The sequence below is a fragment of the Cricetulus griseus genome, chromosome 4, assembly GCF_003668045.3.
Source record: "Cricetulus griseus strain 17A/GY chromosome 4, alternate assembly CriGri-PICRH-1.0, whole genome shotgun sequence".
Classification (NCBI taxonomy): Eukaryota; Metazoa; Chordata; class Mammalia; order Rodentia; family Cricetidae; genus Cricetulus; species Cricetulus griseus.
The window spans coordinates 137,400,216-137,424,830 of NC_048597.1; the positions used below are offsets into that span (position 1 = coordinate 137,400,216).

General features: G+C 39.7%; 1 protein-coding gene across 1 annotated transcript in view; it reads right to left on the reverse strand.

Annotated features, from left to right (window-relative positions):
* The window catches only part of Dpy19l2 (dpy-19 like 2), a 129,285-nt gene extending 119,038 nt beyond the window's left edge, over positions 1-10,247 (reverse strand). The window contains exons 1-4 of the mRNA XM_027411697.2: positions 9,866-10,247; positions 6,005-6,029; positions 4,003-4,090; positions 2,380-2,517 (exon numbers count right to left, since the gene is read on the reverse strand). Of these exons, the coding sequence (XP_027267498.1) occupies positions 2,380-2,517; positions 4,003-4,090; positions 6,005-6,029; positions 9,866-10,247 (633 nt within the window). The remainder of the gene's footprint in view (positions 1-2,379; positions 2,518-4,002; positions 4,091-6,004; positions 6,030-9,865) is intronic.
* Positions 10,248-24,615: the final 14,368 nt, after the last annotated feature.

The following is a 24,615-nucleotide window of genomic DNA, read 5'->3' on the forward strand; positions in this document are numbered from 1 at the left end:
GACAGTGGAAGAAATCCACAATATATAAATAATATATTTTATATATAATATATAGAGGGCTCAGAGGCAAGAATCAAACAAACAAATGACACATTCAGAGAAAAATAGATCTGGGACATAAACAGAAGGTTCTCAACTGTAAAATAAATAAGCAAAAAAAAACTAGAAAATATCAGAATAACTGAGATTGCATCTTACCCCAGCCAGAACAGCAAAAACAAACAAACAAAAAACTGACAACAAATGCTAGAGGGGCTGTGGGGAAAAGGGAACACTCATTTATTGTTTGTGATATTGCAGACTGGTGCAGCTACTATGGAAATCAGTGTGGATAATACCCAAAAGGCTGAAGGAAGGGTGACCCGGCTACATCCTTCCTTGGACCTTGTACTCCATAGACACCAGCTCAACCATGATCATTGCTGCTCTATTTACGGTATAGAAAATGGAAACCTAAATGAAAATATGGTACATATACAATATGGAATACCATTCATCTGTAAATAAAAATTAAATCAGGAACTTTACAGGTAAATGGGTAGCACTAGAAAATCATATTGAGTGAGGTAATCCAGATCCACAAAGAGAAACGTCACATGTTCTACACCATTGGATGCTCCTAGTTACAAATCTTCAGGTAGGAGTACATTACTTGAAGTAACTGCAGAAACCATAAAAGTATATAAAAGAACTATTGCCTGGTTGGGGTGGGGAGGGAGCCACTAAAATAATTTTGTGCAAGTGACCTGATTGGGGAAATGGAAAATGGGATGGGGTTAATTATGGAGAGAAGGGAAATAAATACCAAAGAGGGAGGAAGGTAAAAATAACAGTAAGGATATCTGAAAAAGTCATATATGATTACATATCTACCTTACCTATAGTAAATTGATTTACAAATATACACATATAGTTCAAATGAATATTTCCCATTTGGGCTGACAACACTCCCTCCAAAAGGCAAAGACCATCTAAGGAAGCCCAAACAACAGGCACGAGAAACCCTCTTTTGAGTTGTTGGTCACTGTTGTCCAAGAGATTCCCAAAACCTACAGGCTGTTGCTACTGCCTTGGCTGTCCCCCGGAGGGAGAAGGTAAGTCCCTGTTGTTCAAGACACCATGCACTTCATATGCACAGTCCAGAGTCCCTGAACTGAACTGACATGAATTTCTCCCTGAGGACTAACTTTCGGACTACCAGGAATTGCCATGCAAGCTTACAATGGAGGGAATCAATCAACAGTCCTACCCACCTATTAACACACCTATTAACCTCAGCAAGATATGCATGGCACAGTAACCCTAAGAGTGCAGCAGTGTTGTGTAGAGCTTGGCACTAACCAACAACTCTCTAATTGGACAGGGCCTGCACAGGTTAAGTCAGACAAGGGTTCCAGATGCTGACAATGAGAAATGAACACCAGCTCCTATCTCTAACCAAGAAGCTATCTCTAGTTGGCATCTACTTGCAAAGGAAAAATTAGTTTTTTCCAAGTGAGTCTCATTGGGAATATTACCCACACTTAAGGGTAAGACCCATGCCCAGAAGTAGATGACCATTATAAAACTCAGTGGTATTTTTTGTATATTTTTGGTCTCATATTTCTTTGTTTGCCTTTTTTGTCTTACTGGTCTTTTGCTTGTACATTATGATTTCCAATTTCCTATTTCTATAGGTTTGTTTGTGTCTGTCTCTTTTACATTCTTGTTTTCCTTTTTTCTCATTTTTTGTTGTTGTTTGATTGTTGTTTTCCAAAGAGAGAGGTAAAGAAGGTGAGGAGGAGTTGGACAGGTGGGGAAGATCTAGGAGGAGGTGGGGAAGGGAAACAGTGAACAGAATATATTACATTAAATGTATTTTCAATAAAAAAAAGAATTCACAAATGAAGATTCCCAATGTGCTTTGTTGTTTTTCAAATTTCTAGACTCCCATTAAAAACCATACTTTGTAAGGCAAACATAAAAAAAAAACACTCATGGATTTCTGGCCATATGACCAAATAAATCTAACTTTGCTGCTGCAACTCCAAAGCCATCGATGCTGCCACTCTCATTGTCCCATCATATGATCTCCATGCCTGTCCTTGTGACCTCAAAGCCAGAAGACTGCTCCCAGCAGAGCCCTGGTCCCAGTTGTCCTGTCTACTGCCTTAGTTACTATTTCCATGCTAAGGTGTACGCCCTGAGATCATGTGAGGAGAACCAAAAGTCTGAACTTTAAGAGAGGAACACTTTGTGCTGTGATCAAATCTTAAAAACATCTACATACAGTTAACAAACCTAAAATAATAAACCTCTATTTTTCTCTGATGTCCTTATGTTAACCCCTTTTATTTGGAAATAGTCTGTTACCATTATTTGTTTCTAAAGATGCCTCACCTCTGGATAAAGATGGAAGCGTTTCACTGTATTGATTACCAGGGGATATTCAGTTAGCCTGTCATTCATGATCATCCACAGGCCCTCCAGAAATGAAGGTGCTTCGATGATTGTCTTGAAGTAGGAATAATAAAGTCCCTTTTAAGAAAGGCACACACTGTCAATGTCAATAAAACGCTAAATTATTTATAGAACAGTTTAAGAACAACATTTTTTACATCATCTTTCTTCTGTTTTAAAAAAAAAAAACAGACCATGAGAAAGAGTTCCCAATGACTCCTTGCTGTTAACATTCTCAGACTAAGAAGCATGTGTCTTCAGGCACCCACTCTATGATTCTTTCAAGTTTTCCAGAGGTCTGAGATTATTTGAATTAAATGGATGGTTGTATATAGCACTGAAGGTGCTTTAAGACATGCATCCAGTCAGCGTGCTTTTAACTTGACTAAATCTCCTTTTTCCATATGCTTAGAAGTTGGCATATAATAAATTCTATCAAAAACAGGGGCATCTTCATGCCAAAATGCATCCCCGAGTTTGGAAAGGAATGCCTCTCTGTTAACTGGTAACATGTGCTCAACAGCATCAGGCAACTGGTCCAGCTTACTTCAGAACCACAGCTGGTGACTGAGCTGGCCTTCACTACTCACAAATGCTGTGTATAAAGACATAACCTTGCCCTGGTAATTCCAGCACAGGAAGCATGGCCTCATTAGACCAGTAAGGAGATTCCAACTTAAAAGTCAAGGGTTCTAGAGACTATACTGTTGTGTTATTTTGATCACAAATTTGCTGTTTTCCAATATAAATGGATAGATAGATAGATAGATAGATAGATAGATAGATAGATAGATAGATAGTAACACAAACTTTTAAAGAGTCGAGCAAGTACCCCCAAATAATTGAAACTCCACAATCATTCCTGTTTCATGTGACCCAGTTAAACAACACCAGGGGCTTATAAATGCAAGCTGGTTCCTAATTGGTCCTTTCCACAGTTTTGATTTTCCTTTCAGCTTATAAAGATAATACAGTTATACAACTACTAAATGATATTTAGTAAGCCAATGTCTACATTTAGAAAAAATAATGTACAAATGATTTTTGTTACTAATAAGCTATTGTTTTCTGCCAGCCACTCTAATGTGTGCGTCTATCCATCCATCCCCTTCACTTTCACCACAGCCTCTTTAGTCTGAGATGATTTCTCTCTAACAAGTAGATGACCAAGAATCAGATACAAGGCTCCTTTCCAGTCCTCACAGAAATAAAATAAGCACAGGACTGCTGTCTGCATCTAGTGTCTGTACCCAAAGGCCTGCCTCAGCTATGTTCTTGTTTAATAGTGGTTTATATGCCAGCCTTCGGAATAACACCTTTGAGGTATTCAAGGGTCATGCAAAACATTAATGATATATTCCATCCGGGAACCTAGGTGTTTCAAGAGGATTACTGGAGGGAAAGGAAAGTCAGTGGCAGCATCTGTGGTGTACTGGCCAACTCACGAGGGAAGGGCCTAAAGACAACGTGATTCACCCCAAATCCATTTCAGTTCCTATTTAGTTTCTACCTTATTGTCTCACTATCCTTACAGCACAGATTAATTAGAAGAAAGAACCGAACCATTTCCGTGCGGAAAGTCATCTCCCGTTCCAAAGATGAGAGGTGAGAAAAATGACGGTCATTTTCAAAAAGCGTTATTAAGTGTATCCTGGGTGAAGGGAGAAACATAATGAGAGTGGGCTTCAAAACCAGAACTTAAACAGTTTCCGAACTCAGAAAGCCATAAAATGAAAACAAATTTTCTAATAAATGTTGAGATAATTTCACAATTCACTGATGAAACTTGTATATTCTTGAGCATTTATTATTCATCATCACACACACTCCAAGTTGTTTAACTCCCTTCTTCCACATACTCGCAAATATAAATTCCTATGGCACCCTTGGTTCTTCTTCCACGCCAAGCTTCTTAAGAACACAGGAAGAGCTGGGTGGCAATGGCGCACGCCTTTAATCCCAGCACATACTGTGTTTGTCATTCTGAATCTGGGTTACTGAGTGCTGGGGAACCTGCATAGGACCAAACTGGCTCTCTGAATGTGGGTGACATTTCTGTAGCTTGGGTAGTCTGTGGAACCAGTGGCAGCGAGACCTGTGCATGAACTGACTTTTTGGAGCCCATTCACTATGGAGAGATACCTTGCTCAGCCTCGATAGAGAGGGGAGGGGCTTGGTCCTGCCTCAACTTGATATTCTAGACTTTGTTGACTCTCCATGGGAGGCCTTATTCTTACTGAGGAGTGGAAGAAGGGTTAGGTGGGGGCAAGTGTGAAGAGGAGGGGGGACTGTAGTTGGTATTAAAATGAAAGAAAACATTTAAATAAAAAAATTTTTAAAAGAAAATCACTTTGGATTTAGTTCAAGTGAAATCACTTTTAAATAAAGTAATTTTAAAAGAAGTATAAATCCAAACAAAGAATGGCCTTTTGCCCCCACAGAGGATCGTACTTGAAGGTATGCACAGCTGTTGCTAGTGACAAAAGAGTATGTGTGGCAAAATTTATCATAGTCAGGGAATATATTGTCCAGTTTATAAAACACTCCCTAATAAAAATAAAAACAAAAGTCCATATATCAACATAGTTTCTCCCCTGGATTTACATGCAGGTCATATGCCAGACAACGACAGTGTAGAGGAATGGCTTTTCCTGGTTCAGCCTCAGTGCTCACATAAAAATTGCTATGCAGATAAGATGGCAGAAAAACACTAGCCAGGAAACCTTCCTGTGTCTACAAAACCTGAGCTCATGTAGGAATGAAAATATTCCAGATGAAATTGTCAGGGTTTTTTGTTTTTACATGTGATTCAAAAACAAAAACAAAACTTTTTATACAAGAGAGAGCCCATGAATGCACACTGGCAGGCTCAAAGCCTTTCAGACCTACCACTGTGAAAAGACTTGCTTGTCTTGAGGCAGGGTTTCACTAGGTAGCCCAGGCTGGCCTCACACTCATAATCCTTCCACCTCAGCTCTAAGTGCTAGAATTACAGATGTTCACCACCATTATCAGTTCAGAAAAACTGTAAACTTTGTTTTCTTTCCTGAGTTTAGTTCAGAAGCATTCCTGGCCTTAGCTCTAAACTTATTTCAACAGTAATGTACAGGTACTACAGGATAGTGACAGATTTAAGTGAGATAAACCAAAAAGCTTTTGGGGGATGAGAGATAGAAAGAAATAGTGTTGAGTCTTTGGTAAAGCAAAAGCATGTTCATTTGTGGGGCTGGCAAGAAGGCTCAGCAGTTAAGTTGACCCAGCACCCACGTGGCAGCTCACAACCACTTCTAACTACAGCTCCAGGGAATCTGGCACCGTCATCTGGCCTCCATGAGGACACACATGGTGCACAGGCACACATACAGACAAAACACCTATATACATAAAATATATTTTACTATCCCCAGGGCATCTGCATTGTAAATACGACTGTGCCAACATACTTTGTACAAAAGTTATACATGGGTGTAAAGTGGCACAAGTATAGATGTTTTTGTTTACAAATAGTAGTGACAAAATTTAACCCATTATTCCTATGTATTTCAAGCTGAGACAAAAATCTTACCAGTGCAAAATCCCCACAAAGGCAGCTGGAAAAGAAAAAGAGAAATAATTTAAAAACTGCTTTGTTATTAGACGTTTTAAAATAAGCACTTAGCAATTCAAATGTGCCTCATGCCTAGAGTAAGAGCTCACTAAGCCAGCTGGCCAGCTGCTTCTACTTGAGCCAGGAAAACAGCCCAGAAGGATGGAAAGCAAACTGAGCCATGCTCCCTCTGCAGGTGGGAAGGACCTGGAAGCTTTATATATCCCTCTTTTTAAGAGTGATCAGATGGATGACTTCATCTTTGTGACTTTTCAGTATGATTCTCTGTTGTTTCTTATTCACTCTTTACTTTATATAAAATGTTTTTAAAGCATATACACTATGCCCAGGTATGATTCTCTCAGAAAACACTCTGGCCCACAGAATCCAGCCCAGAACACTGTCCCTTGCACTCATCAGTCATCAGTGGGAATTAAATGCAAAAAAAAAAAAAAAAAAAAAAAAAAAAAAAAAAAAAAAAAAAAAAACACCTGTGTAGTCATGCATTTGCAAACTAAGTTGTAATATTCAGGCCCTGCTGAACTGCCAGTTCCCGATGAGCACCTGCATCTAGGCACTCTCAAGGAAAAAGCTGAGCCCCATGAATGAGACTAGCATGGAATGAGGAACAGGTCCAATTCCATGCTGCTCTAGCTTTGCAATTTTCTGCAGAGCTACAAACACAGTGAGTGACCCAGAGATTGCTGTCTTCAAGGACATCATGGAGCTGGGAACAAGGAGGAAGGCCGGACAAATTAAATGTCATGAAGCCCCCACTTCTTACAGAGATCCATCAGGATTTCCCACGGCTGCCTCAAGTACATTGGGCAAGACACCTCCTAAACCACCAACATAAACCTTCTAAATCAATTTTAAAAACTATTCATCTTTGCTAACAGAATAAATGCAAAGTAATTCAATGAAGAAACATAAAATTGCCATGTTGAATTTCCCAACCCTGCTCCTTGTTGCCTCTGTAACTATCATGCTGGGCTCATCTTAAATTCTTCTCAGATTTGCTTGTGTTGTATCAGGATGGGCAAGCTATAGCCCATGGTCTGTTTTTGTGCTATGTTCAAGCTAAAAATGTTCTTTATGTTTTCAAAGGGTTATTAAAGCAATGATTCCATAGACACTATGAATTCCCTCACTGAAAACAAAAGCAAATGTTCTCTGTACCACTCTGAAATGAAAACTTGCAAGCTGGACCTTTAACTGGATGAAAATGTCCTGAGATAAAGTTCACTTAACAATAACAGACATTGTCCTATTTGATTACATTTGTTTCTTCTTTTCTTGTTATTCTCTTGTTAGTGATATATAGTAGAAAATATTTACAATTACATTTTCAAAATGAAACGATGGAAAAGATGGCTTCCAAGAGTAAGAGAGCTTACTCTGCAAGCATGAGGACCTTAGTCCAAGTCCCCAGGACCCAGCGTGGCTACATATTATATAATTCAAGATTGGGGTGATGACCAGCAGATACTGAGAGCTCACTGGCCAGCCAGGTTAGACTAAATGGTGAGCTGATATTTCAGCTGTCTCAAGCAAGTAATGTAGAGAGTGACAGAAAAAAACAGCCCAAGTCCTGCTCTGACTTTTGTTTGTGCAGTGGCGCGCACATCCCATACTCACGTGTACGCACCACACCCCACATACACATATTCATACAAATATGTGATCAATTAATCTTTCCAAAGATCCTCAAAAGCTGATAGTGTCTCTCATCCTCTCCTGCCACAACTTCCCAAAAGATTGGTACTTACCAACATCTCAGTTTTCCTTTCCCACTTGTCCTTTAAAATTAACTTTAAAATTTTCCATAAATGTCTTTACTCTGACCCTTTTCTTTCTGTATATCAGGGTTTGCCTTGGAAATCTCCTTGCCACCTAATGTTTCAACTTTCACTCAGATGTGGATAACGCCCAAAGCAATGGTCTTCATTCCCTTCCTGCCTCTTCTGCTTCTGCTCCAATCTCACCAGCTACCTTTTCTGTCGGTCTCTTCTCTTCATTCTTCCTGCTGCTGCTACCATTTTGACCATTGTAGCTTGGTTCTAGGAAGAATTTCCCAACTATTCTTTCTGCTTCCATTCTCAGTCCCTCTCCAGTCCACAGCATACACTTCAACCTACATAATCTCAAAAGCACACCGTGATCAAGCAACTTTCGGCGGGGGGAGTTCAGTGCCAACAACATAATGTCACTAAAGCTACTAAATGTCATGGAATGGTTCTCTTGAATGGGAGCAATTCATAATTTAAATAGATATAACACTTTTGTATATAAAGTGAACACTTCGTTATTCATAAAGTTTTTTTTTAAAGAAAACAGTCTTCCCAAGGAACACCACACCAATTTGTTAGCCAGTACTAAATGGTCAGCTCTGAAAATACATACACACAAGTAACATTGTATGGACTGAGAAGGTTGTATTTATGTACTTAGGAGTGTGTGTGTGTGTGTGTGTGTGTGTGTGTGTGTGTGTGTGTGTGTGTAAAACAACATTTAAAGAAAAGGAGACCAAGAATTTTTAGGAGACCAAGGGGATGCACAAGAGGATTTGAGCGAAGGAAAGGAGGGGGATAATGATGTGATTTTATTACCATGTTAAAAATAAATAACTTAAAAAAACAAAGAAAAGAATCCATGTCTTCACAGAGTGTTAAAATGCCTTGCAACATCCTTGATTTGGACTCTATGAAGCTGCTCCCAGTAGCATCCTCCTCTTACTCCTCATGTCTTTCCCTCCATTCCAATTTCATTTTCACACCACACTGTCTTACTGTTAAGACTCAGATCCTCCCATTCTATCAGCAAAATACACACACACACACACACACACACACACACACACACACACACACACCTGTTCCCAACTACATACAACCATATATTAGCCCTTTGCTAGAACTCAAGTTCCACCGTTTTCGACAAGTCCTCCCCGAGCTACATTCTCCTTCCATTCTTAAATATTCACTGTGTCTCAGTTAATAAAGCCAGTCATGATTCCATTAGCCCCTAGTGGGTAACTCCCATGTGCCACACCTCAGTACATTGGAGCTTGGATTTGAGAAAACAGCCCTTGTTGATTGTGGATGTGGCATGGGTCTGTTGGCATAGACAGCAGATGGAAATCCAAATATGAATTTCAGTTATTCCTCAATTATGGTTAACACTTCAATGTGACAACTCATTTTTCCTTCAGCAGCAAAATAAGTAGCATATGATGGGAAGAGGCGACAATAACTTGTATTAAGGGGTTTGTGTCTCCATTCATATCAGCAGTTAGTCTACCAAAGCTCACACTAAAAATACCAGACAGCAGCAACAGTTAAGTTCCCTCAGAAGCTACAGAAAATTAGAGGTATAGACGGAGGAAATGCTTACATGGAAAAACTCCTAGACTGCTGCCCTTAAAGATCAGGAGGATGGAAGTAAATGAGGATCGTCAGCTACACTGTCTACTCTCCTCCTTCCGCCACCATTAGTGATCTCAGCTAAGAAACTTTTATTTAAAATACAAAGGAAACTAACTCTGTCCGGAAGGTCTCCAACCACTTCTACATACTTGTGTTAACTGGCTGCTCTGATGAGGTAACTTTGGGGCATGCAGGTGACCACTAAATCGGGAAAGCCCACAAGATAATCCCACAAACAGAAACTAGAAGGCTGAGAATTGTGGCATACGATTCTCAGATCCCACCATCAACAATTCCAACATATCAAACGCTGGTGAACGAAATCTCCAAAACCCAAGTAAACCTTCACGTGTCTGAGGCTGGGAGGAAATCCTGCCTGGCCGGGACTGGAGCCCTCTGAGCAGGCTCTGCTCACCTACGCCAAAGAGGGTCCTGTGGGAGAAGCGATGTATCTGCAGTGCCTGCACTTTTTCGCGGAGCTGGTCCAGGAGACTGTGGAGGAACTGGAAGCGGCCCTGAAGAAGGATCTTGGTGACCTCTTCCAGCTGGAAGTAATTTTGCGCGTTCAGATTTCGCATCCTCCGCTGCGCATAGTGGCGGGCGCCCCCGGGCAGATTCTTGCCGTCCAGGAGGAGAGGCTGCAGCAGGGACCTCTTGGGCTTCTCCTGTGGCGCGCTGAGCTCCAGCGGGGGCTCCACCGCCCCTGAGCCCCGCCTCCGCCTGGTTTGCCCGGACCGGGAGGACTGCGGCGGGTCGGGGCACGATTCCCTGAGCTTACTCCTCGTCGGCCCCACCATCTTCTCATAGTCAGTGTTCAGGTGGATGGAGCTGGGTCACGGCAGGGAGAGGTCCGGGGGGCCGGACTCACCTGGCAGCCTCAACGACCAGCCCCCGCCGCCGTTGCGGTCAGCCTCGTCGTCATGGCTACCGGGTCCAGGCAGCCTTGCGCTCTCCACGTGCAGCCCGCGAGCAAGCCAGCGGGACTTGACAGTGGCATGGCCTGCTCCAGGGCCTGGGTCTTGGGGTTCACCTCGGTTTCCCCCTGCAGGACAGCTCTCGTTAGCTCATTCTTTAAGTAAGATGGTCTATTCCAACGAAGTAGCTTAGATTATGCCCGGAGACCTGGCTGGCTCAGGTGTTCACCACCTCCCTAAACCGGAAGCGCCACCGCATTCCGGGTCTTATGTCAGTCTGTAAGGCTGCAGTCCATACCACTTCACGCATCCATTTTAGGACATCATTGAGTTTCCAACAGCCACAATCACCATAGTATTGACCAAGTTCATCTTCATGGAAATGCTAATGGCTCCCCCATATCCCGCAGAGTTTAAACTCGTTAGTTTACTCCTCAATACCTTCAGTAATATTTCCCAATCTACCTTTCCAGTTTTAATTTCCACTTCCCTGGATACAGATCTTCCGGTGGATAGGATATAAGTGAGGCTCTCTCTCTCTCTCTCTCTCTCTCTCTCTCTCTCTCTCTCTCTCTCTCTCTCTCTCCTCCATGCTATCCCATGATGTTTCCAGCCTTCTTTTATGCTGCTCATTTAAAAGCTCTCTTCTAGCTCCAAGCCCTTTTTCTAGTCCAAATTAATTATGCCTTCACTTAACATCTAGAGCACTCACTGGCGGTTCTATTCATCTGCCCACTAGTTTAAATCCAATACCTGTGAAACAAGTAAGTGCTGTTGCTGCTAATTTATTGCTTTATAAGATTTTTCTCAAGAGGCATTTCTACATTCCTGGTACTGTTTGTTGCTCAAGATGTTTTATTACTCAGAGAATAGGAAATAGAGGATCAGGGATATGTTACTTCGTTCATATTTTAACAGGATGTAAATTTTGTCTGTCCATTTTGATTGTAAAATACAAGATATCAGAGGGAGCCATTATCGGTCCCAGGAGAGATCTGGCACTAGGGATATTTCCAGAGTTCTACATGGTGACACAAACTGACAATCTAGGCAATGGTGGAGCGGATAACCTAAATGCCTTTCCCCTATAATGAGACTGATGACTACTTTTTATGCCATCCTAGAGCCCTCATCCAGTGGCTGATGGAAGCAGAGGCAGACACCCACAGATATACAGTGAACTGAACTCTGGAACCTAGTTGCAGAGAGGGAGGAATGATGATCACAGGGGTCGGTACCAGGCTGGTGAAACCCATAGAAACAGCTGGCCTATACAAGGGGAGCACATGGACCACAGACTGCTGTCTGGGAGGCCAGCACAGGACTGATCCAGACTCCTGAACATGGATGTCAATTAGGAGGTCTCTGCACTCTAGGGGGCCCCTGGTAGTGGATTAGTAATTTTCCCTGGTTTAAGAAGGGACTTTGAGAGCCCATTGCACGTGAAGGGATGCACTCTTGGCTTGGACACATAGGGAAGGGCCTAGGACTGGCCCAGGATGATGTAGTGGACTTTGGGGAGCCACCATCAAGGGCCCTACCCTGCCTGGGGAGTGGAGGGTGGATGGGGTGGGGGACATGTGGGGAGTTGAGGGGAGGGTTGGGGGAGGGGAGGGAAAGGGAGAAGGGATTGACATGTGAAGCAAGCTTGTTCCTAATTTGAACTAATAAAAAATAAGGGAAAATACAAGATATTATTAATTATTGTTTGACAAACACAGACACACTTTGTATGGCTGGCCTTGAACTCCTTCCTTTCTCAGCCTCCCTAATCCTAATATGACAAGTTTTGTCATCCTTTTCAGCTGTCACAAAAAGTATTCTTAAATGAATACACAAAGTCAAAATGAAGCACCTTATTTTCAATGTGTGCATTTTAACTCTGCATTTTGCAATAATGAACGGAGTATAAGGATTATCTCTTCCTTTCTTGTTAATTCTTTCCAACTACCTGTACAGTCATGTTCTTCTTACATACGGTCCATCTCTTACAAATAAAATCTAGTTCTGTTCACCCTTAAAATAATCTTTTATATGGATATTCATTGGTCTATTATTTATTGTCAATAAAATTAGATATAGCCTCCACATCAAATGTCATGCAATACTGGAGCCACTAATTCATTCTGAGTGAAGTTAGTGATAATACAAAATAGGATACGGTGCTAAAAGAAAAATAAACCCATGGGCTGGTCTCCAGAATATACAAAGGACCCAGAAACCAGACATCAAAAGACCAAATCATCCAACTAACAATGGGATACAGATCTAAACAGATAACTCTCAACAGAGGAATCTTGAATGATGGAAAGACACTTAAGGAAATGCTCAACGTCCTTAGCCATTAGAAAAATGCAAACCAAACAACTCAGATGCAAATCAAAACAACTCTGAGGATGTCAGGATGGCTAAAATAAAAAACACCAATGACAGTTTATACTGGTGAGGATGTGGAGAAAGGGAAACACTCCCACACTGCTGGTGAAGACTGAAAATTTGTATAGCTGAAAATCAGTATGGAAATTTCTCAGAAAATTGGGAATCAATCTACCTCAAGATACTGCAATACCATTTTTAGGCATATACCCAAAGAATGCATACTCAAATCCACAAGGAAATTTGCACAACTATGTTCATAGCAGCATTATTCATAATCGCCAGAACCTAGAATCAACCTAGATGCCCCTCAATTGAAAAATGGATAAAGAAAATGTGGTACATTTACACAGTAGAGTACTACTCAGTGGTTAAAAACAATGATATCTTGAAAATTGCAGGCAAATGGAATTATGCTGGTTTAGTTAGGTGGCGACTGTAGGTTCGCCACCAAGACTCATGACTTTATTAGCTCTGGATATTTGGCTAAGTTTCCAGTACCTGTGAGCCTTAGGTCCAATTAGAGACCAGCCAGTTACCATTAAGGTATGTGTAGCACTACTGTACCCTTCAGGTTATTGTGTCATTCTGGTCAGTGTGATTCACAGGCATCACAGCTGGGTAAGACTGTGTTGGTTGTTTCCCTCCTTTGGAAGCTTGCATGTCTCCTTATGTTACTATAAAAGCTAGTCCCCAGAAAGAGAGCATTCAAATCATTTCCAGCTCTGAGGCCACTGAAGTTGTATGGTGTCTTCAGCAATAGGGACTTACCTTCCACCTCTGAGGGACAGTCAAGGGCAATAGCAGTAGTTTATAATGGGAGTCTCTTGAGCAGCCCTAACCAACCACCCAAAAGTGGGCTTCTCATACCTGGTGTTGGGGTTTTCTTGTTAGATGATGTTTGGCCTTTGGAGAGAACACTGTCAGCCCTGACAGAAAATTTTTATTTAAACTATACTATGTGTATTTATACATCAACTTGCACACTATATAAGCATTTAGGTAGACAGTTATAGTATGATTACTTATGACTTCTTAGGATATCCTTACTGTTCATTTTTGTCTGCCTCCTTCTGTATTTGCCTTCCCCTCTCTATTTAATGCCTGTCATATCCCAGTTTTCCCCATCAGATCACTGGCAGCCTGCTCGTCCCTTTCTATTGCTCCCCAAACCCATCGTCCCAGGAACAGCAATAACCCCTTTTGCTTTTTTGGTTTATGTAGTCACTCCAGTATATATACTCACATCTGGAAACTTGGAGCTATGAGCCTCAAATCTTTTCTAATTCCATCTGTTTATCTGACAATTTCAAGATTTAGTTTTTCTTTACCTATGAATAGTATTCCATAGTGTAGATGTCACACATTTTCTTATCAATTCTTCAGTTGAAGGACATTTAGATTTGTTTCCATTTCCTAGGTATTGTGAACGGAGTGATCAGTAAGAGGGTTGTTTTTCATGAAAAATGCAACTAAGCTGTATATCCAGCAGATGGCAATAACGACCTATAAACCAGTATTTTAAAGTAGTTTTTTGTTTTGTTTTGTTTTTTAATGAAACCACGGTTTCCCTAGTCCTTGTCTAAACAACTACTTCTAGGTCAGCTTAGACCTGTTGGCGACACTCCTGTCTCTGCCTTGAAAGTCCTGGGATTAGAAGCATATGCTGTCTTGCCTGGAAAAGTCCACTTGAACATGAAAAAATTACATGTAGTAGATCAGTGCACTAAATATGAAATTTAAAGAAACTCCAAATGTAACACCAAATGAAGACAATTACACTACATATCTCATACACCTAACTAATTTTTGTGCACAGTATTTAGTTTCCCAAATATGAATGACTTCATTTTGTTTCATTGGGGGGGCCCTCCTTTTTCTGTTAAGTTCAATGTGTGGTTTTAGCTTTGAACAAATACACAGGCACAAATTTAGGCAGTTAAGTTCCATCTACATCTAGTCTGGTTATATGAAACAAGGTATATCAACAGTTCAATCATCACAATTCTGAAACTTTTATAAACTTTCCACTCATGACTGGAAAATGCAACAAAACTGATTTAACTTTAATTAATATTCTTATGCAAGAAAGGTTGGGATTTAGAGGCTGGAGAAATCACTCAGTGGTTAGGAGCTCTGGCTCTTCTTCCAGGGTACCCAGCATCCACATGGCAGCTCACAACTGTCTCTAACTCCAGTTTCAGGGGACCCGGCACCCTCATACAGATGTATGTGCAGGCAAAACACCAATAAACACAATTTTTTAAAAAATTCAAAGGTAGAATGTTTTTCATGCTGTTTCACAGTTTCTTATACTTTAACATACTTTTTCTGCTTTAGTTACATTTTTAATTTTATTTTTATTTTTTCATACAATATATTTGATCATATTATTTTTCTTCACCCATCTTCCCAGATTCCTTTTTATTTTACAATTTATTTAACTTTATTTTATGTGCATTGGTGTGAAGGTATCAGAACCCCTGGAACTGGAGTTTCAGGCACTTGTGAGCTGCCACGTGGGTGCTGGGAAATGAACCCAGGTCCTCTAGAAGAGCAGCCGGTGCTCTTAACCACTGAGCCATCACTCTAGCTCTTCCCAGATTCTTTCCACCTCCCTACTCACACAACTTCATTTTCTTTCTCTCTCAAAAAATAATAATTAGTAAATAATTAACTTTTAAAGACCTAAAAATCATAAAAGAAAACAGAACAAAACAAAAAGAAAGCAAACAAACATTTCATTTTGCAATAGACAACTACTCCTGTGCATGAGACTTGCCCTGGAGTGTGGTTGATGTGTCTCATGGCAGGCACTCTGTTAATCAATCATAGATAGCTTCCTGGTATTCAACCAAATTGGAAAACCTAAAAGAAATGGATGAATTTCTTGGAAAATATGACCTACCAAAGTCAAACAATTTAAACTAACTCATAAACCCTAGTAAAGTAGAAGGAATAACTAAAACTTCCCCAACCGGAGACTGGAGAGGTCACTCACTCAGTAGTTCAGTGCTGCACCAATAAATAAAAGATGCAGAGACAGATATTGGGATTCAAGCTTTAAGCTGAAGATCACAAAAGCAAAGCAGCAGGCCACTTGCTCTTTCCTCTAGCTCAGGCTGAAAGAAGATCCTGGCTTCACCAAACCTAGGACTGAAATCCCAGACTGCTATGCTCTCCTCAACATGACTAGAAAATCCTAAGAGTCAATGTCTTCCTATCCTCAATGTGGCTGGAGAATAAATGCCAGCTCTGAGACCTTGTTCCTGTCTTAAATATCTCTCATGAGTCCTGTGACTACCGGCATGTGATTCCAGGTGCTGGGATCAAAGGCATGAGCTCTGTTACTCTTCACTCTTGTTTAGGCCATGGTGGCCTTGATCTAACAGGGATCCATCTACCTCTTAACCCTGAGTCCTGGGATTAAAGGTGTGTAGCACCACAGACTGATCTCTATAGCTTGAGGCTGACTTTGGTTTCTGGCTCCTCAGGCAAGCTTTAATAAATCATAAATAATATATCACCCTAGATTAGAACACTGGTTGCTCTTCCAGAGGATCAAGTTTCGATTCCCAGCACCCAGATATCAGCTCACAACTGTCTGTAACTCCAGTTCCATGAGATCTGATGCCCAATTCTGGCCTCTGTGGGTACCAGGCATACACATGGTGTACAGACATAAATGCAGTCAAACACCTAAATACATAAATTTTAATTTAGTTGAAAAAACCCTCCCAACTGAAGGAGCCCAAGATCAGATGGATTCAGGACAGAATTTAAGCAGACCTTAAACAAAGAACTAATAACAATGCACCTCATATTGTTCTGTGAAATAGAAACTGAAATAACATTTCCTAATTCTTCTCATGAATCCACAATTATCCTGACACCTGAGCCACACAAAAACTCAAGGGAAAAAAGGAAATTATAGACCAATATCCTTTGTGATCATAGATGCAGAAATTCTCAACAAAACACTTGCAAACTTAATTCAAAACACATCAAAATATTTTCTACTATGGGGCTGGAGAGATAGCTCAGAGGTTAAGAACATTGACTGCTTTTCCCTAGGACCTGTGTTAAGTTCCCAGCACCCATATGGTGGCTCACAACTGTCTGTATCTCTAGTTCCTGAGGATCAAACACCATTTCTTCGTTCCTTGGGCACTACATGGATGTGGTGCACAGACATACACATAGGTAAATACTCATACACATTACATAAATAAATAAAAATCTTTTAGTTATCCACCATCATTATGTTGGTTTCATCCCAGAAATGCAGAGATGGTTCAACATATGTAAATTAATAAACATAATAGACCACATAAACAGACTAGGAGACAAAAACTGCATGTTCATCTCATTAGATAGAAAGGGCCTTTGACAAATTAATTACTCACAAAGATGGTGACAAAGTTCTTAGTACCTCACAATTATGGGAACTGTACTTGGATCTCATTTCAAAATTCTAGGGCAGTATCACTTAGTCATCTTGTTTAATTATCCCTCTGTAAGACATTGCCTACAAGATCAAAGATAAAAATCAATCTCCTTGTTTGGTGACGTGTTACAATTTTTTGTATTAAAAAGGTCTTACCATGTAGCTGAGCTTGGCTCTACTCTGAGATCTTCGTGTCTCAGCTATACACTTTGCTGTTGGCATGTGTGTAACTCTGGAAGGCTATTATTTCTAGGTGATTCAAATTAGTCTGTTTTTATATAAAAGATTTCCTTCCACACATTATCTCTACTAAAAACTGTCTTTGCACTTTGTGTGTGTGATAGAACAACCATGTGTGGCCTCTGCATGTCTCTGAATTCACAGAAGCAGAGGCTTACTTTGGCTCTCAATTTGAGGGCATGTTGTGCAGTGAAAGCCTGATGACAAGTGCTTCTGTGGCTTCCAGGGAAAGTGATGGGTGCTTGTTCACATCAGAACCAATAAACAGAAAAGGGGGTGAGGTGCCCAAGTGGACCCCAACTCAAGCTGGTGCCTGTCTTCCTCCTTTGATTAATCCTTTCTGCAAATGCCTTCGAAGACACATCCAGCAGTGTGCCTGGACAGTGCTCTTAATATGGTCAAGTTGACAATCCAAATTAACCACTACAGGTCGAGACCACCAGACCCCTGTTTGGGACACCAGAGTCCATCTCCCATGAAAATACTGATACACCCACACCCAAGAAAATTACATAACTTTAAAGGGTTTAAGCCATTGAATCATCCTCTCAACCCCAGCTTTTATATTCTTAATAAAGCATGTGTACCTGGTTCAGAAACACCAAGAAAATATGACTTCTTGAATCCCTTCTGCATATGGCTATTCCTGTCTCCACTTTTCTGCCATGTTGTGAAAGCCCAGTGGAACTTACCCAGATGCCAACTCCATGGTGTTTGTACATTGTAGTCACCAAAATCATGCCAAACCCTCTTTGTATGTCATCTCAGACTCAGGTACTTTGTTATAACAGAAAATGAACCAAGAGAGTAGACAAATTAGGAATGTTTGTTTAAAGGGGTACCTGGTATCTTAGTGTTGAGTGAAGGTAGGATTGGCATCTCCATATCAGTGTAATTAATCTCAGACTCATGATTCATCTACCTCACAGAGTTACTGCAGAAGTTAAGAAACTGCACACAAAGTCCTACACACTGTAGCAATAATTATTACTTTTCCAAGGCTTGGAATAATTTTCTTCTGGAGAGCTCAAGAACTAGCCATGACCTTTCTCAGGGGGGAAAGAAGAGATGAAAATGAAATTATATAAATTGATAAGCTAGGTCTCAAATCTGTGAGATATCAGAAATACCTTATTTAAAGAAAAAACGAGGTAGGAAGAATATTTTAGAAAGCACCCTTAATTCCAAGTACATGAGATTTGTCTGATACTCAGAAATTTTGAAAGTAGACAAATTAAACCTACAGAATTAAAATAGAGGTAATCTGCTTGTGTGAGTGTGTGTGCGTGTGCGTGTGTGTGTGTGTGTGTGTGTGTGTGTGTGTGTGTGTGTGTGTGCGTGTGTGTGCGCATGTGATAATAACTTTCGTGACAAATAATTTCAGTATAACATTCATGCTTCAAGTCTGTAATCCAACGTTAGGATACTCACAGCTGTACGACAAGCACCATTCTCTCAGTCCAAATTTTACTGTGATTGACATGAATCCCACACCCAGTAGCGGTTTTTCCCATTTCTCTGTCCCCTCTGCTTTCTTTCACTTCAGACACTCCTGTGCTGGACATTTCATATAAACAGGATTGTGCAATGTGTAGTCACTTCTGGATGGCTTGTTTCATTTGGCGTCATGTTTTCAAAGTTACTCCATGTTGCAATGTTTTCCTTATTCCATTGTATGGGTGCCTGGCATTTTATTTGTGTGCTCATCCTTGATGGAATTTGCATTTTCCCCTTTTGAATGTTAGGAATTATGTTCATGAGACTGAGACTGTAGGGTCACCTGATAATTTCATGGTTAGCCTTTGCATGAACAGTCAGATATTTTCTAAAGGGGCCATGCCGTTTTCCATGTCCATAATCAATATATGCGGGGGTGGTGGTGTTTTCCCACAGCTTTGCTGAAGTCTGCTATTATACATCCTTGTGAGCATAGCTATCCTAGTAGCAAGCAGTGACAGTGTGCTATTGTCTTGTTCACAGATTTTATTTTTTAGAAAAGTTTCAGGTCCACAGGAAAATTTTGCAGAAGCAGAGTTCCCATATCTCTTTTTTCCCCATCTCCCACAGATTCCCTGGTGGTTAATATCTTGCATTAGTGTAGTCTGTGTGTTGTAACTGATAATCCAATATAGATGCGCTCTTTTTTTTTCAGTCTAAAATTTGCCTTTTATTGAAAAGAAAGTACAAAATAACACTACACAGATATTTGAAAAATACTGCCTATTTGATTATTTCACAGTGTAATAATATAGTTTCCCAGTCTTAGTTGCGCTCTTAGTAACTAGTCTCTAGTTTGCATTATAGTTAATTCTTAAAATTGTCCAATCCCACGAATTTTGACAAATGCATAATTTTTCAGACTCACTATTAAATTATCATACTAGAATTATTTGGATCTCTAAAACTAATCTGGACTCTGTTCACCGCCCCTCAAAAAAAAAAAAAACAAAAACAAAAAACAAAATCCGGATTGCTTCAATTCTCACAGCTTGACAGTACCTCTTCTACTTTAATTCTTCTTTTCCTTGTAATCTTCCTCTTTTTCTCTTAGTTCCTCCTTTCTTGACACATTGCTGAGGATCCAACCATGGCCTAGTACACAATGGGCCAGTACTCCACAACTAAGTGACACCTCAGCCTGACACATTTCTTTTTATCACCAAGAAATAGTTTGTTGGGCAGATGGTGGAGGTGCCAACATCTGATCATCTATTCACCTGTTGAAGGTATCTTAGTTGTTTTCAAGACCTGATAATTATGAAAGAAGCTGCTATAAAATCACCCAAAAATTTTTGTCTGACAGAACTAGATCATTTGGATAATAATAGGTAAATAGAATAATGGTCAAATGATAACAGAATGTTAGCTTTGTGCAAAAAAAAAATGGAAAACTATTATGATGTCTGGACCATGTTTATTTCCCCAAGCAGTGAATGGGAGTCTAATTTGTATTCACACTGTGCCAGCATTACCAGCACTTGGTATTGAAGCCAATGTCCAGTTCTACTTAACTTGTTTTTTAATGTATGGTTCACTAATCACATGTAGTATCAAATACCTCTCCTCATGTTTATTTTCCATTCCCATATCTTCTTACAAAACATATGATTATGTATTCAGATGTTTACCTTTATTTATTATGTTGCTTGCCTATTTCTGTCCAATTTCAAATTGTCTTTTGTATTATGAATGAAAACCCTTTATCACATTTGTATTTTGAAAATATTTAGTCCTGGTCTTTTCCCACTGTTTTCATTGTTTTAATATTGTCTATCATCCAAAAAAAGTTTTCATTTTTGCCTGTGCATGTGTCTGATACACATTTGTGTGTTTATATGTGTATGAGCATATGTATGAATATAGGTACGTGTGAAAGGTGCAAGTGTATGTCTGTACACATGCTTGTGGGGCCAGAAGATAATGTTTTCCCATTATTCTTTACCTCATATTTTAAGGTAGGGTCTCTTACTTGAACTCAAAGCTCTCTGATTGAGCTAGTCTACCTGCCAGCTAGACTGGACTTTGCCTCTGCCTCCTGATGGCTGGATTACAGGTGACCTCATGCCTGCTTGGCATGTACATGGGTGCAGAAGATGACAACTCCAGTCCTCACACTGTGCAGCCAGTGCCTTACCCACCAAGCACCTCCTGAGCCCAAGGAGTTTTCATTTTAACATAGTCCAAGATTGACTTACTGGGTTAATGAATCACACTTTCAGTGTTGTATTGTTAAACATTAAAGGGAAAACTACAAGTGGCCAGGTGTAGCAGAGAAATAAAAAAAACAGAGACAGATACTGGAGTTCAAGCTTCAAGCTGAAGATCAGAAAATCAAAGCAGCCAAGTCAGTAGATCTTACCTCTACCCAGCTGTAATAGCAAGCCTGTCTCCATGAATCCTCAGAGGCAAAAGCTCTCAGTTCCTGTCTCCTCCTCCTTTTATTCCTTTCTCCACCCAGCTGTATCCTCCTGTCTCCACCTCCCTGGTGATGGGATTAAAGGCATGCAATCCCAAATGCTGAGATCACCTTTGTGTGCATTGTTTCTTTTAGTACTGTATCGATTTCATGTGGTTAGTGTAGCCTTGAACTAGCAGACATCCATCTACCTTTCAATCCCGAGTCCTGGGATTAAAGGTGTGTACCGCCACCACCTACCTCTATGGCTGCTGGGATTAAAGGTGTATATCTCCACTTTTATAGCCTGACCTCTATAGTTTGTGGGTGATTTTGCTTTCTGAATATCCAGACAAGCTTTAATAAATCACAAATAATATATCACCACAGGCAGGCTAATTTTGTGCCAATCTAGAGTTATTTGAAAAAAAAGGGAATCTCAATTGAGAAATAACCCCACCAGAGTACCCTATGGACAAGCCTGTGGTATGTTTTCTTAATTAGTGATGGATTAGGGAAGGCCCAGCTCATTGTTGAGTGTTGCCATCCCTGGGCTGGTGGTTCCAGGTTCTATAAGAAATCAGACTGATCAAGCCACGGGGAGCAGGCCACTAAAACATCCTTCCTTTATGACTTCATCTTCAGTTCTTGTCTCCAGGTTCTTGCCCTGAGTTCCCTAGATGATGGACTACAGTCTATAAGATGAAAGAAACCCTTTCTTCCTCAAATAACTTTTAGTCATGACATTTTACCATTACAATAGAAACTTAAGTTAAAAACCCAGATTTTTCTCTTATGCCGTCTTGTGAAAGTTTTATAATGCTCATATAATGAATTTTGATTTAATTTTTATAACTGTCATCTCTGTGTCTAAACTCATAGTTTTGCATATGGATATTGCGCTATTCCAGTACCAATACTAAAAGATTAATCTCCAATGAATTGTCTTTGTTCCTTGATTAATTATGCAGATGAGTTATTCATGTTGTGTGGGTGTGCTGTGAGGGTCTTTATCCTTTTGCTTTGAGCTAGTCATATTTAACTACAACAATAACAAAATACCTAATGTCACATTGTTTGTTTCACTGTAGCTTTGTAGTAAGTTTTGAAGTAAGGCATGACTAGTCCTCTGACTTACTTCATCAATATTGAATTGGCATTATGTATCTTTTACCCTTTCTATATAAACTTTAGAATAAATTTACTTACAGAAGCAAAGTACTTGCTGGGGTTTTGAGTAGAATTGTGCTGAATCTGTTGCTCAAAGTTGTGAATTGACATCTTTGCAATATGGGTTTTTTTCATAAACGTGCCACATGAGCATATCTGCCACCCAAACTTGATTTCTACTACCTTCCCCACGAAAAGGATCCTGGGCTCCTTCTAGAAAAGGCTGGCAAGGAAGGTATAAGATAGACCTGAAATAGCTCCTTGTGACAAAAATTGAAGAACAGCCAAAAACAAATAAGTCAATACATAACAAGAGGAGAAAAAAGTCTTAATGATCAAATCGGAAACAAATGCAGCTTCAAGGTAATTAAAGATAGACATGTTATAAAGCACTGACAAATTGGATACTTCTGTTATGAAACACCAAGACAAGCTGAGGATCTGTAGAAATGCAACATGGCATTCTGAGTAGATCTGTACCAAAAGAAAAATATGCTCAGTCAATTTACAAAATTATTATATAGACAGAAGATCACTGTTAGATTTCCTAGAGTTGCCAAAACTACTATGGTTGTTGTTGTTTTAAAAAATGTGCTTTGAATTACTTTGGGATATGGGCCAAAGGTTCAATATGTGTCCCATCAGCTCATGATTTGGATAAAGTGGTAGTTTCTAAGCTACATAAAATCAATTTCAGGGTCAACTGATAGAAGAAACATAAAATCATGTCTCTGAGAGTTTATTCCATGGTATAAGTGAGTGAAAATAATTGAGTAGCACTAGAAAGAGAGAAGGATAGGACTACAATGGCAGTCTTCCTTAAACAACAGTGTTACAACAGGGCATCATAACCCAGACATCATATCTGGGAATGGCTAGTTGAACCCCAGTACCATCCAATCCTCATCTTTTTATCAGGTGACAATACAGCCACCCAAAGTCATTGTGTGTAAATAATAAAAAGTGTAAATGTGTTAATCTATATAAACACAACTCCATTCTTAACAAAAGAAACTGATATCCACACATTCGTGCTTCTGTACAATTCGGGATAATATATAATTTTAGCTGTTTACAAATAACATGTTATGCTTCAAATATTACATAAGGTTGATAATACATTTCTGGCAGAAATAAATATATTGCACTTAAACAGAACTTCATTAGATGTTACTTCATAGTATTAGGCTTATAATTTTCCCCATAAAACATTTCCCACTCCCTTCCCCCACCCCACACTGCATTACAGTGACTTTTCCACGCAATTCATTAAGCAAATGAAGACACAGCAAACAAGGAGACCTTGACAAAGTCTGCCAAACAGGTGATACAGAATGTCATACTTTAGCAAATAAAAGAAACTTTTCAGATTTCTGAAAATTAAAAAGAAAGCAACTTAATACAATATGTTTTGTGTCAAAAGTAAAATACAATAAATTGTATCTTTTGTCCAGATGTACTATTACAACACACACACACACACACACACACACACACACACACACACACACACACACACAATTTATTTTCTTTACAGGACACTTTCTTTAAACAGGGAAGAGATTGAAATTTTATGAGAAAGAGAGAGGCAGATAAAGAAAGCTGGAAAATACTTATGGATTATTACCCCATCAAATACTTACAAATGAGCCTTCCTATACTTAGCTTGCAGGGTAAAGGTAAGTGTTTTAGTATTTTATAACTGGTATACAATAGTAAGCTGTGACGAAAGGGTTTTATATTTCCTTAATGTTTTAAAAGTTCATAACCTTCCTTTTACTTTTTTTACAGCAATGCCTTTCATTCTAAGACAATACAAAAATGTGTATAAAACCCATACTTCCCGCAGTAACTCTCTAGAGGAACAAGCTAAAAATTTTTTTCTTTTATCTATTGCTTTGTCAGAGTATTGTTTTGCTTGTAATAATTATCACTTCCCTGCCCATTTAACAGTGGAAGTATTTTTTCTTTCTCAATAGAATAACGAGTAAAAACATGAGTTTTAATGCAGTGTGTTAGCCTGCTCATTGACTAGCTCACCACTGTGCTGCACTTGCCTGTCTATCTAATGAAGTGGAATGTCCTCCCATCCATTTTATTTATAGATGATTTTTCTCAGTATA